General features: G+C 42.6%; 1 protein-coding gene across 5 annotated transcripts in view; it reads left to right on the forward strand.

Moving 5' to 3' along the window:
- The window catches only part of LOC127004088 (uncharacterized), a 31,532-nt gene that overhangs the window by 9,840 nt on the left and 6,962 nt on the right, over positions 1–14,730 (forward strand). For all 5 annotated transcript variants that reach the window (XM_050871411.1, XM_050871413.1, XM_050871412.1 and 2 more), the window contains exons 3-4: positions 5,218–5,533; positions 9,000–9,142. In XM_050871411.1, coding sequence (XP_050727368.1) covers positions 5,218–5,533; positions 9,000–9,142 — 459 coding nt within the window. The remainder of the gene's footprint in view (positions 1–5,217; positions 5,534–8,999; positions 9,143–14,730) is intronic.

A 14,730-nucleotide genomic window follows, 5' to 3' on the forward strand; every position in this document is an offset into this window, starting at 1 on the left:
AAAGAAAACAAAAGAAAAACAACAGCAAGAAAAGAACTAAAAAGAAAAGAAAAAGAAAAGGATTTGAAAAACGCCAATAGAAAAGAAAAGAAAAAGAGTAAAAGACCAATAGAAAACAAAATAAATAAGATAAATTAATAAAAAAAATTAAAAAAACGAAAACATGCATCCATTCTTCATGAAATCAAATGGGTCATTGAGTACTGACTTGACTCAGGTTGACGCAGTCGGTGTAAACGGAGTTGCGTCAATATGAATTGCCTCAAATGACTTGACGTGACTCGACTCAACGCGACTTGTTTGGTGTAAACGCAGCCTAAGTCTACTCTTAACATAATTATAGGTGTATTCAACACCTGGGTGTACATTGAGGTCATCAGAGGCAGCACGAGCAAGTCTGTCTGCCTTTTCATTATGGGGCAGCCCAACATGTGAGAGCACCCAGATGAAGTGCGCAGTAGCACCACAGCGCTCAAGCAGGCTAAGGGCACTAAGGCACTTATTGACTATATCACAGTCAGAAGGGGAGGAAGACAGAAGTGCATACAAGGCACATTGACTATCAACAAACAGGTACACAACTTTCCCGAGAGCTACAGTGATATGGAGGGCTTCATATATGGCATAGAGTTCTGCCCTTGTGGAAGACAGATGATCAGGAAGCCTCTTAGAAACCTCAGTGTCAGTGTATTCAGAGGGGGTGGCATAGTCCCTAATAAATAATCCACAACCAGTCTTGGTGCCATTGACAGATCCATCACAAAACACATGGACAGCCTGGGTGTGGGGATATGCAGACAATTTGGTCAGAAAATGGTCCTGCAGGACTTGAGGAAGCCAAGAATCTTTAGGTTTATCTAATTTTTCTATATCAACACTGACTCTATGAGGTTTCCAAGAGGGATAACAAGGGCTGCTAATGAGGGCAAGACACGGTTCAAGGACACCAAGGTCAGATAAAAGCTTGTGGACCTTTCTAAGGTATGATTTGGCTGGAATGTTAGGGGTGGGCTGAAAGTTACCAAGAGCCTGCCTAAGCTGGTGTCCCCATGACAAATCATGCGGCAGACCGTGCAGCAAGTAATTTCCTGAATTCTGCAGACAACACTGGGCAGTTCCAACTCAGCTCGGAGGACTTCAAGCTTTGCCGTCCTGGGACAACCTAGAATAATCCGCATTGCCTCATTTTGTATGAGCTCCAAGGGCTTCAGTTGAGAAGGGCTTCAACGCACCAGAACTGGTGCAGCATAATCAATCAGAGACCGAATGACAGAGAGATAGAACATCCTAAGAATGGGAATTCCTGCTCCAAGACCCCTGTTTGCTAATACACGTAACGGGGCAAGACGAGGTAGACAGAGATTGCGTACAGAGTCAATGCAATGGGTATACTTCTTAAAACTAAGTTGCACTCTTGAGCGTGGGATTATACAAACTGATTTATAGCCTGCTGAATAAATGCAGAAATTAAAATATTCATTAAGAAGTTTACCAGAATTAAAGTAAACAAACACCTTTATATAGGGGGGCTCCCGTGGTAGAGTCTGCGCCTTGCACTCTGGCGGGGTGCCGGAGTGTGTGGGTTTGAGACCTACCCGGTGCCATGGAGCCCCGTTGTTGGCCCTCCTCCTTGAAAGAATTGGGCATCTCTCTACCAGCCGTCTGGGTGGTTGCAAGGCATGCACCGCCTTCATCCCTTGGGGTATATCCCCAACGAAATACCACCTTTATGTATAATTTTTTTTTTTTTTTTTTTTTTTTTCGTTGGGGATATACCCCAAGGGAGGAAAGCGGTGCATGCCAAGCAACCACCCAGACGGCGGGTATAGAGATGCCCAATTCTTTCAAGGAGGAGGGCCAAACGGGGCTGGGGGTGTCGGAAAGAGCCCACCTTTCCACTCCCAATGGCACCGGGTAGGACTCGAACCTATACGCCCCCACCGGAGCGCAAGGCGGAGACTCTACCACTGGACCACGGGAGCCCCCCTATAAAGTTACTCAACACGTAGCCTATAAACAGGTTTACAAAGGTTTGGGGTCATCCAACTGTCTGAACTTAATGAGGAAACTTACTCCATACGTATAAACATGTTTACAAAGATTTGAGGTCATCCGATGGTCCAAATTTAATGAGTAATGTTACTCTATACGTACAAACACGTTTACAAAAAATTGGGGTCATTCGATAGTCCGAAATGTCATCTTGGCCAAAAAAAATGCAGGTCTAGCCTAGTTCTATTTTGGAATGGCAGGTTTCCACTGCAGTACCACCAGTGAACCAAATTAATAATGAAAGAAGACATGAAGTGGCACTATAACTGACCAATGATTTCTAGTCTTGTTACACATGTTACATAAATACTTATGTATGTACTTTTATAATTTTCTAATAATGGCATTATTTATTACTGATGGCAACAATATTTACATTAAGCAATGAGTCATCACTTAGTTAATATTTTTAACATCGCATATGCTACCCACGAAGCACAAGCGTTTACACCCCTACACCTCCCCACCACACGCACACATGCCATGAGGCATGGAGTCTGCAAAACGTCATTTGGCCTTCACTAAGCAAGTCCTGAAGGGCTATTATATTATCATCACCTTCGGGGGGCTCCCGTGGTCCCGTGGTAGAGTCTCCGCCTTGCGCTCCGGCGGGGTGCTAGGGCGTAGGTTTGAGACCTGCCCCCACAAAAAAATAAAAAAATAAATAAATAAATAAATAAATAAATAAATAAATAAATAAATAAATAAATAAATAAATCATCACCTTCCGAATTCTGATAAAGTTCCGCTCCAAATCCACACCTCAGACAAGTATTATCCAACCGGCTGATGGGCAGATTTTATCAGTTGTTGATGGTTGCCGGACAACCGGACTCGATAGGTTGAGTACTTTGGCCAGTTCAGTATGGCAGAGCCTCAAACGGACAGTTCTCTCTGGCTGGTCTGTAGATGGTGGCTGCTGAAAGCCAGTGGGTATTGCATACGGTGATGTCTGCCAAGTGGCAGTTCAGCGTCGTTCCTCTTGACTGAAAAAGGGGGTTGCATGGTTGTCCTTATCTGGAAAGGGAAAGGGGACCGACAGGACTGCAACAATTACCGAGGTATTACACTGCTCAGTGTGCCTGGCAAAGCGTTCGCTCATCTACTGCTGATGCATATTCGATCTAATTTGCTAAAGTTTCAGAGAGAGGATTATCAGGAGTCAGTTAGGAAGACAAGACAATTACCAGTAGAACGCTTCTTGCAGAATCCGTACTGATGATCAGAGAGATTAGAAGTTGATAGATGATTAAGAGCTCTCCTGTAAATGAGTGTTTTAAAAGCTTTATAAAGACAAGAAAGCAAGTCTATAGGATGGTAGTTTAAAAAAATTAGTGGTCACCCTTCTTAGACATGTTGTAGGTATACTTCCAGCAGGAAGAAAAGCTAGATGTTGAACGACAGAGACCAAAAAGTTTGACCAGGCAGGCCGGTACGTGTCAGTGCGGAAGTACAGTTTTTAGCCACTAGAACTTGAGTGCATACACTTCTGTCCACAAAGTTCTGTCCCTGCTATTGACTTAATTCTGTGTCTGCGTTGCTTTCACCGCCTTCACCTAAGCGTATGCGATTTCTTCAATGCATCATCTAGTACTACGAGACAACTCATTGTACCCGTTCATTCTTTGGTAAGCAGTTCCCTCCTTTAATCAATCCGACTGTCAATTGCAGTCTCAGAGGATGTCAGTATCACCAAGGAATGATAAGCTTTACCTGGATCTGTGAATCACAGCCTTTAATAGGGGATGCCAAGGATGCCTATTAATACATTTTGTAATTCGCTGCAGAAAATTGAGCCGTATATATTGCCAAAGAAACTACAGCTATTAACGGCCTGCTGCCTGGCGGGCTTTTTCTCCGCACGCTGAAATGCCCTTGCATGCCTAGATCGCCAGAACCGTGCAGTTCTGCCCCTCACTCTCCCCAAAATCAGCTCCTGGCATCAACGCGGAGACGCTCCATCGGGTCCATAATCCTCCTCAGGATTCAGGCCAGAGGGCATAGAAAACATCATTCTAATGAATTTCAATAACAGGCATAGTGTAATCAGAAGGGGGATGAGTAGGAGGAATATGCCTTCAATCATCTAGATTCGTTTTTTACTTAACTTAAAATAAATATTGGTACACTGCTTACTTCATCTGAAATCGCTGTCAAGTTCAGGGAGCAAAGTGGAGTTGTATTTGATTACTGCAGTCATCGCACACATGAAAATAATTCATATGTACATTTGTTTTGTAGAATGTTCTCTACAACTCGCCTTGTTCTTGAGTCAAGGGAGCAACTGCTGGTAGCAGTAGCTAATTACTGGCCAGCGGTTTAAGATGAATGGAAAAGTGGATTACTCTGGGATAGTATGGGCTAAATTATATGCAATGATTATTTACATAAAAATCGAAACATGTGCTTAACTTATGCATTGGAATGAATTAAATATCCCAGGAAACCTGATTTCAGCCATGTTTATGTCAACTTGATGAAAAAACGGTGAGATGAAGTTGTTGGGTTTTCTCTGTTATGATTTTTTTCACAATATTTTTTTAATTAAATAAGGTGAGTAATGTTTTCTTTCGTTACGTGTATATACAGCATATTTGAATTATTTCAATAAAATATTATGGAACTCTGTCAAACATTTTTTTAGAGGTAAAGGAAAAGTAGTGTTCTGTTCCATTTGTACAGACAGAACAGGAAACAGGTGCCTACTACCTGAATACAGCCCTATGAGGTAATGTATAAGGTAAAGCTGGAAGGATACGCTATAGCTGAGGGTGACCTCAGTGCTCATCTCCGTCCTATTGACCCTTGAATCTGTGATGGGTGAGAACCCATTACTCCATGACACTGGGCAAGTGCAACATTCGGGTTATGTACCGCAATTTATCTTCCCCACGTTTCTCCATGCAGCCATTTATCAACAAGCCCGAAAGGGGGGGATGAAAAACTGGGTAGGCTGCGTGCAGACTGCCAGGCCGGGATTCAAACCCAAGATCGCAGATTCATGGCTAGGCATGCTAACCACTTTGCCACGGAGCCCTGTAAGTTCCCCATAGTCTATAAGATACAGTAAAATCTTCATTAACTTTATCTCTGTCACCTTCCGTGTGCGTTAAACCTTTATGGAGGCACATGTTATGGTAAGGTAAGCTTGTCTAAACTTTTCAGGACCGCCAAGGGGTATTCTGCCTCGTACACCATTGGGAAGGAGGTGCTGATGGTAGAGGACTTGAGGCAACGACACTTCAAAATGTTTGAGAGGCGGCGAGGTATGGATGTACCGCACGCCATTCTCGTCTTGAAGGAGCTGGGCAGACTCCATGCCGCCACACTATTTCTAGAGAAGAAGATGGACTGCACCCTGACAGAAAAATGGCCTGTCCTAATTGAAAAGTGGTTAACGGAGGACAACACTGGGATGACAGAAATGTTCAAAAAGATGACCGAAAGTCAGATGGAAGCGTCGGCCATGATCATGGAAAAGGTGAGAACTCAAGAAATATATTAACTTAAGACCCACAGACAAGTGGGCCTGACTGCGGGACTATTTTTATGGACGCCTATGCTGAGTAATAATAATTATTAATAATAATTAGGATAAGCTTTTCCAATTTATATGTGATTACTGAATGGTCAAAATTGGTCAATTAGTCAATTGGGGCATACGCAAGGAAGACGCGCGTAGCCTCATCCACCCTACGACACCAATCCCGGGGGTTCCTCTGAGCAAGTCTCTATGCAGGCCCCCTTCCCCCCTAAGTTTCATCGATATGCTCAAGCCACGAACTTTGTGGGCTTCCTCTTGGCCTTCTCCATTCGGGATTGTCTCCTACAGAAGCAACCCGGTGAGCAGGATCGACAAGTAACGTGCCACGTGCCAGTATTACCGCAGTGTTGGGGAGGTGCTGCCTGAGTGGTTAGCATGCGGGCGTGGTGAGCCCGAGGACCTAGCGTGGACCAAGGCCAAGAGAGGGAGGTCTTCCCACCAGCTTACCCAAGGGAAATCTGATCACATGTACAGTTTTGAGCTGGGTGCTGCTGACGTCAGAGGGAAGATTCTTCTTTTTTTTCTTGTGACCCCATCAGCTTGGGGAAAGGTATGGGAGAGGAATGGTCTTGAGCACAGCAGCTCACCATACTGGAGGCAAAAACTGGTTAACACCAGGCCGCGCTCTGTGTTGGTACTGTCTTTCTGGGAGAATTCTGTCTCTCACATGTCAGCTGTGAACTGACGGGTCACCTGCCCGCGACCCCTCGCGCCCTCTTCCCTGTGACGTCAGTCCTAATCCTCTGTTCACGTGCTCCGAGGTTCAGCTGAGCGAATGGGCGGGGATGAGGAGACCTTCCTTAATTGGCCTTGGCGTGGACTAGGTTCGAGTCCCCACTGAAACAAGCTAATTTTTCAAGTCGTTGTCGAGTGGCGACCCACATGCTGTTCGGATCTTCAATCAACTTTAACTTCAGCGACTTCAGTCAAGGGGAGCACCGAGTGGCAGCATGGGCCAAGCAAGTCATACATCACGGCAGCCACTATCAATAAAATTAGCCTTCGCCACAAACGGGGTGGGGCCATCCATAAGGTCCCTCAAAAAAGTCTACCGGCGCTACAGGCAGCACAAAAAAAGTTGGTGTTCATGGACTATGCATGTAATAGGTATCAATATCACTTAGTAATCACCAATTTGACCCAAAGTCATTCTGGCGATATCCCATGATTCTGCGAAAGTACTTATTACCAAAGGTATCGGTTCGCATATTCGTCACTATTTAGTGTCATGTCACACACCTTTTGAGTAAGACAGGGAGCACAAATGATTGGATTGCATAAATATCAACATCATATACTCATGCTGAGAGAGTCCATAACATTGTGGGCCGAACCAATCCTCCATAGGACTTCTTGACAAGACCTACTGTTGTTCTGCATTACAATAATAAGATATGTGACATTCCCAAAGTAGCAATGTCCTTGCCACACGCATGAACAGGGTGTACTGTTTCACCTGGTCAGCCTCCAAGCACTTGTACCTTGGTCTTGCCCTAGGAGACCTGAAGTCCCAAAAGTTTCGCCTCCTGCAGTGCCTTGAGAGCCATCCCCAACACCTTTGGCGACTCGGCAAGGATTACTCACGTCGGCGCTCCACCGGTACACGAAACATTAAGATACGATCAGTTGTTGACTTACTAGGCGTGAACCCGGATTACTAAGGTCTCTGTACCTTCAGCAGCTGGTTGCAAATCCGCACGAGCTAAAGATGTGCAAGCACCTTGCCTGACACACTGAGCAGTGTAATACCACAGCAGTTGTTGCAGTCCTGACGGTCCACGATCTCTTTCCAAACAGGGACGACAAACCCCTCTTCCAGTCAGGAGGAATGATACTAGACCCCCATTCAGCATTCAAAACCATATGCAACCCACGGATCATGGCCACACCTCAAGCTTTGAGCAGCTACGAACATATTACAAATAAGAATTGCCTTTCTGCTCCTTCACCCTGCCACAGCCTCTCTGACCTCGTCAAGAGGGGGTGGGCTTTCGTTAATGGGTGGATCATTATCTCAGCTGTTGGGAGCTGCCCACTCGGATGGTCTGCCTTGTACAGCTGCACAAAGTACTCAGCCTATGTCCGAAGGCAATGATCTGCTGTTCGGATAATGCTAACCTGGGAGGCTTGGAGCGGAGCTTTTCCAGGGTTTGTGAGGAGGCTGGAGATCATTTGCATTGAAATGGCACTCGACCTCCTCTGCAAAATTCGTGACATATCTCCTTGTTTCTCTCCAGAAGAGCTCTAGTCCTACGTGACAGAGGCCTATATTGGTGCCTATTCCCAGTAACTGAACTGATTAGAGACTGTCACTGCATACTCATAGATGCATACCAAGTCTTTCAATCTCCTGAGATGAAATATGGCATGTCAACATGCAATGCTAAGAAACATGTCCTTATTAACGAGTGGCTTCCCATCCTCAGATCTAAATGACCCCCAGCTCCCAGTCAGTCTACTCTCGCCATACCTTTTTAAGTCACACTATCTATTCGTATACGGTTGGCACTGTTGGCCCCATCATTCGAATGCGCATGAGTAATCACCATGAAAGTAAATACTTGAAGGCGATGCCCCGAAGATATTATCCAAATGAACGCAATTTTCGTCGCCATCTTTCGTCCTGCACGTTACCCTAAAACTTTTTTGATCACCACCACTTCCTCATCTGTCTAACCCTCGAATTCCTAAACTCCCAAAACCTAATGCTCAGTCTCTAGAGCCTCGTCCATGACCTTAAGAGCCTACTCCTCAAGCTCCACAACATCCTGGACCTCAGAACCTCCTCCTCAGCCTCCAAAGTCTCCTCAATCCCCACTACATACTCCTTGACTTCTACTACCTAATCCTCGACCTTCACAGTCTCCCACTCACCTTCTACAACCTCCACAATTTCATCCTCAACGTCTATAGCCTCCTCCTCAATACCCAAAACCTCCTCCTGGACCTTCAGAACCTCCTCCTCGACCTCTAAAGCCTTTTTTCTAACCCCAACAACCTCTAACTCGACCCCCATAACTTCATACTCGACCTCCACAGCTTCTTCTTCAATCCCCACAACCGCCTGCTGGACCTCCCGAACCTCCTCCTCGACCAAAACCACCTCCTCATCTATCTCCATTGCCTTCCCCTCAACTGCCACCTCATTCTCGACATGCACAAACTCCTCTTCGACCCCCAAAACTTGCTCCTCGAAATTCTACATCTCATCAACTCCAATACTATTTATCGACCTCCACTGTCTCCTCCCTAACTCCTACAACCTTCTCATACTCCACCCCCTCCTTTACCTCCACAGGTTGCAATTCAACCCCCAAAACCTAGGATCGCATGAATGTTTTGTTTGGCATTTACTGCCACAAGGTCCTCTAGTGCTTAATCAAAATAAATCTTTCCCTGACAGACTCCAAAATACGAGCACGTGGTGGCGTGGATCAGGAAGACCAAGGTTCATGGGATGGACATCTTCAAAGCGGCCATTGGTCCTGGCGGTAAATTCACGGCGTTGACTCATGGCGACTGTTGGAACAATAATATTCTTTTCAGGTGAGTGTAGGTGATCAATGCCTGGGCTAGAACTTGTTACAAGTTTTGTTGGATCTTCATTCGAAGTAATGTAATTCTGAGATTTTGTTCAGATAATGTTCAAACACCCTTTCCCCTGTTTGTCTGGAAAATCGAGGGTCATCTATCCAATATATATATATATATATATATATATATATATATATATATATATATATATATATATATATATATATATATATATATATATATATTAGAGAGAGAGGAACCTCTGTTCACGAATCTAATTCGTTCCTGAAGGCCGTTCGTCACCCGAAATGTTCGTAAACCGAAGCTATTTTCCCCATCGAAATCAATGTAAAATGGATTAATCCGTTCCTGGACCCCAGATGATTGCTTATTTAATTAAACTTTTACAACAGTGCTTTGTGCACAAGTTCATAACACAGAACCAATGGAAATCAATAAATCTAACACAGAAAAAGACATATAAATTAGAAGAAAAGTTAATTTAATTTTACCGTACCTGTACGGAGGAGAGCTGACGGCGCAATAAGTGGTGTCACACTGGCCGTTTTCCTCCAACCGTTGAGGCTACCGGCAACCGCGGTTGCTCATACGGCCAACCGTTGGTTCCATTCGTACAGATGGAAAACGGTTGTGGGTGTGAGCAGCCGTGCGGCTGATGTAAACAAACAAACGACAGCAGTGGCTGTGGAATGAGGAGCACTTGATAGACTCTTTCAACTTGATCAATAAAATGAACGGGGTAACCTCCATAGGGAGACATGTGATAGACTTCGTTTTCAGTGACATAGATTGCGATCTTGTGCAAGAGGTGTGTTGATGAAATATGTTGTATATCCCCTGTGCATAAATTGGTAACCTTTGAGATTTCATGTACAAAGGAAGCAGTGCAGAGATAAAAAAAGTAACATTTAGACAGAAAAGAAATTTTCAACCAGAAATATTGATAAGCTCTGTAATGCAGAAATTTTCCACAAAAAGTCATGAAATCTGTGAACATGGCTCGGTGGTATGTGAAAATTGTGCTACCTGCCTGGTTAAGCTATATAATGGCATTACTAGAGATGAGTATAATAGCCTCTGCCCTCTGACTGAAAAAGAGATAGCACCTTGGTTTAATGCGGAAATATTGAGGGCGAAACAGGTGAAAAAGAAAAAAGAAAGCCTATGGTGTCGGCTTAAAGCATATGAGGCAAGAAGAGCATACCAGGAGGCAAGAAATAAAGAAAAACAGCTTTTGATAAAGCGGAAAAAGAGGATACTATCGGAATAAAGTTGTGGAGGCAGGGTCTAATATTAATAAACTATATAAGGTGCTTGATAGTTTGACTGGAAACAAAAAAGGTAACAAGCTACCTTATGAGTTCTCGGACGATGTACTGGCAAGTTCTAGACTTTTTTTATAAGAAAATTGAGAACGTTATCAGAAACTTTAAAGCGGATGGTTACCATGGACCCGCTTTGGAAACACCGGTCCCTGAAATTAAGCTAACATGCTTTAAACGAGTGGATGTGGCTGTGGTGAAATCCATCGTACACAGGGGGAAACTGACGTACTCTGATAATGATCCCCTGCCAATAAGTGACATCATTAAGAATGGAAACTTTATTGATTTCTTAACTTTTATGATGGAGATGGATAACATCAGTACTGAAAGCAAGTTTTTTTCCGGGGAGTGAGAAAGTGGCACTCGTGAAACCTATTGTCAAGGATAAACTGGATCCACGGTGTTTGAGTTCCTTTAGACCAGTATCCAACTTGATGTTTCTATCCAAGATACTTGAAAATGTTATCTTAGATCAGCTAATGGAGCATCTGGAAGTGGTGTAGGTTTTACCAGATAATCAGTCTGCTTACAGGAGACTTTACTCAACAGAAATTACTCTGTTCAGTGGTAAACAATTTACTTGTACTTATGGATGAAGGGAAGTGTGGTGTTCTGATTTTGTTAGACTTGAGTGCAGCCTGACATACTAATCTTTTTACTCGTCGCCTGGCATCATGATAAAGTCTAATGTTTTCGGGCGTACTTTGTTCTTCCTTTGACCTGTAAAACAATTTTCTCTCCTTGACTGACTGTTTAATTTCGCATTTTAAGATACTTATTATTTTATCTCTGTCCCCATTTCTATAATCTTTTATATTCTCTTCTCCTCCTTCTCCTCTCTTATTGCTTACACTTTCATTTTTCTTTTTCGGGGTCTCAGGTGTTTTGGGGCTGCTAAACAGGCAGCTTATAGAGTACACACTCCTCCCTTTCTACCTGCTTCGCCTCTTCTACTACTACTACGACGACTACGACTACTACTACTGCTACTTCTACTTCTACTACTACTACTACTACTACTAATGCTTCTACTACTACTGCTACTGATACTACTACTACTACTACTACTAATAATAATAATAATAATAATAATAATGATTATAACAACAATAATAATAATGATAATAACAAGTCAAGTCTCTTTGGGGTATTTTGGGGACATCTCGGATAAAACCACCAGATTTGTTTCAGGTAGTTTTTAGGGTCCTACCATTGGTTCTGAGACCAGCGCCACGCAATCCAACTACCATATCACGTGTTTTGGAAAAATAAAACTTTAAAAATTTTTTTTTTTATACGAGCAAAAGGTATAGGGACCACAAAACTAGAAAATTAAATTCTGCACTCATTTGTTTTAAGTGATTTTCCTCTGGGTATAACAGTTTATGTGTAAACAAGCCCGGAAGTGAAACACATTTTACAGAAAATGGAGAAAATCACCCTAGCCATTTATATTTGCCTCAATATCTTTTAAACGAGCAATTTTTCGTCAATATGCCATATAGATGAAGTTGAAGTGAAGAGTCGTCTTTCATTTGGTTTATGTATCTTGTTGTACAATTGATGGTCTAGACTCTAGACAATAGAAATGAAAATGCAAAATACATCACAGAGTAGTTGAGCCACGACGGCAAAAACGAGTCAGAGACTGTGACCAAGGAACCTGACTAAAGACCAGCCTGGAGACCATGGCTGGCCTCAAGAATCACTGACAATGTGTTGTAACACCTGATTAAAGACCAATCTGGAGACCAAGGCTGGCCTCTAAAATCACTGACAATGTGTTGTAATACCTGACTAAAGACCAGTCTGAAGACCAAGGCTGGCCTCAAGAATCAATGACAATGTATTGTAATTAAGTTAGGATTTTCTGAGGACAAGGTTGAGTTAATATTTTGTGAAAATCTGTGTTATGTAGGCATAAGTAATTCCTCAGGATTAAAAAATATATAATATATAATGTTTGTATTAATGCAGCTTGTATTAAAATTTTACTTTGCAAAAATATGTGCTGTAATAGATGTTAGTGCTAGAGAAAAATAAAGCACAATACACTAGACATGAACTAATTTTGTTCATTACGACCAAAAAGTAAAAGCACTGTTTATTTGTTTTACTATTACAACTTGCACTTTATTTCACATACCATCATTTATAAAGTAATGCTTGTCCATGTTAGAGCTAGAAGAAATAAGACATCTCATTCTGTAGTCATAACTGTTATGCCTCAGAAAAAGTAGAATAACTTGATATTAATCTTACTAAATCTACATTGAACACTTTATTCAACAAATAATATGTATGCATCTAAGTATTAGAAACAAATCTAATGTCTTTTACAGGAATTTCCTATCTAATCACTTTTCATTGTTTCTACTATCTTTTCACATTTATGTTTCATATTTATGTTCACTTTTCACATCTGCAGCTGCAGGGTTCAGTGCATTTCCAGCCTGACATCTTGCATGTACGCCTTGTCCCACAACCACTATAAAAAAATGGCAATTTTGCAGGCGCATCTGAGAAGTTCACTGCAAGCACTTGCTGCCATCTTCAGGCTGCTCCAGTCAGGAATCCAGGATTCTGACTTGTGTCAAGTGTCTAACCACGTCCTTCTTGAGATGGGGACTGCTGTTGGACTTCACATGTTGCCCAGATTCCTGCCTGGTATGCAGCACACCTTGTGTGATGCAACAGAGCCTTATGTGTCGGAGTAATCTTCTCCATCGTACTGTTCTTCTGGCAGAAGAGCTCTCTTCATTCACACGCTCTAAACTACTCCTTTTGTCATACTTGATGACGGTGAAGTGTTCCAATAGCTGGAACTGCCGAGAATCCACTGTGACTGCTGCATAAAGAGGGATGTGTCACTAAGTAACTGAAAGCTTCTGTGACTTCACGCAATGCACTCCATGGTTCCCATGCAGCTTTCTTCCAATTTCCAAAGAAAGTGGATGTTGGGGCACACCCTGTGAAGCTGTGGAATGCTGAAGTGTCATGAACTTCTCTTCCCCCAGGGCATGGCTGATGGCATTAATGTGGAGATGAGTTAAATTTTGCCACTGCCAAACTGAACCTGCCAATGGGAATTACAGCATTTGCATCAATAGTGGGTACCAAACAACCGTTGCATCCACTTTCTAGTACATCTAGCAAATGAATGATGAGCCTCGTGTCAGCCTCTTTATGATTACACAGTGTGTGGAAGACCTCTGGTGATTAGTCTGTTACCCAATGTTATAAACACCTGCTTTCCTTCTGGATAGTCAGTGATGCCAATATTTTTCTGAGAGAAACTGTAAGAGTTCCTGCTCACTGTCAGGATCACGAAGGAAATCAGGCCAGTTTCTTAGGACTTTTGTCTGTCCTGCTTCCTTTCTCCTTAGACCTTTCCTCATTTTTCTCTCGTTGAGTCTTGATGCTGGTCTTGGTATAGCGGTCCCAAACAACATCAACTCTTCTCTTAGTATCCAGCTCCTTGATTATGTGTGGAACAAAGACAATGTTTGCATAGCCATTAATCACACTGACATTGACAACTGGGAGAAAGTGTACAACTGCTTCACCATTAAACAATTTCACGGCAAAAAGAGATGGTTCCATCTGTGTACTGTGTCAGAACACCTTGAGGTCAGACCTCTTTCCTGTCGTAGTTTCCATCTTTCTGAGAAAGAAGGCAGACATGGGTTACTTTCATATTTAAAAAAAGTTTGAATGTTTGTCTGTCTGTCTGCCAGAAAATCCTGACCTTATTACAACACAGTCAGTGATTCTTGAGGCCAGCCTTGGTTTCCAGACTGGTCTTTAGTCAGGCTCCTTGGTCTCAACCTCTGACTTGCAAAATGTGATTCGTCTTTGCCGTCGTGGCTCGACTACTCTGACATATTTTTCATTTTCATTTCTATTGTCTAGACCATCAATTGTTACAAGATACGTATACCAAATGAAAAAGGAATCTTTACTCTTCAACTTCATATATATGGCATATTGACGAAAAATCACTCTTTTAAAAGATATTGAGGCAAATATAAATGGCTAGGGTGATTTTCTCCATTTTCCGTAAAATCTATTTCACTTCCGGGCTTGTTTTCACATAAACTGTTATACCCAGAGGAAAATCACCTGAAACAAATGTATGCAGAATTTAATTTTCTAGTTTTGTGGTCCCTAGACCTATTGCTCATAAAATGCACTGTTTTGAAGAAAAAAAGAAAATATTGGGAAGTTTTTTCTTTTCTTCCCCCGAACAAGTGA

This window comes from Eriocheir sinensis, chromosome 27, assembly GCF_024679095.1.
Source record: "Eriocheir sinensis breed Jianghai 21 chromosome 27, ASM2467909v1, whole genome shotgun sequence".
NCBI lineage: Eukaryota > Metazoa > Arthropoda > Malacostraca > Decapoda > Varunidae > Eriocheir > Eriocheir sinensis.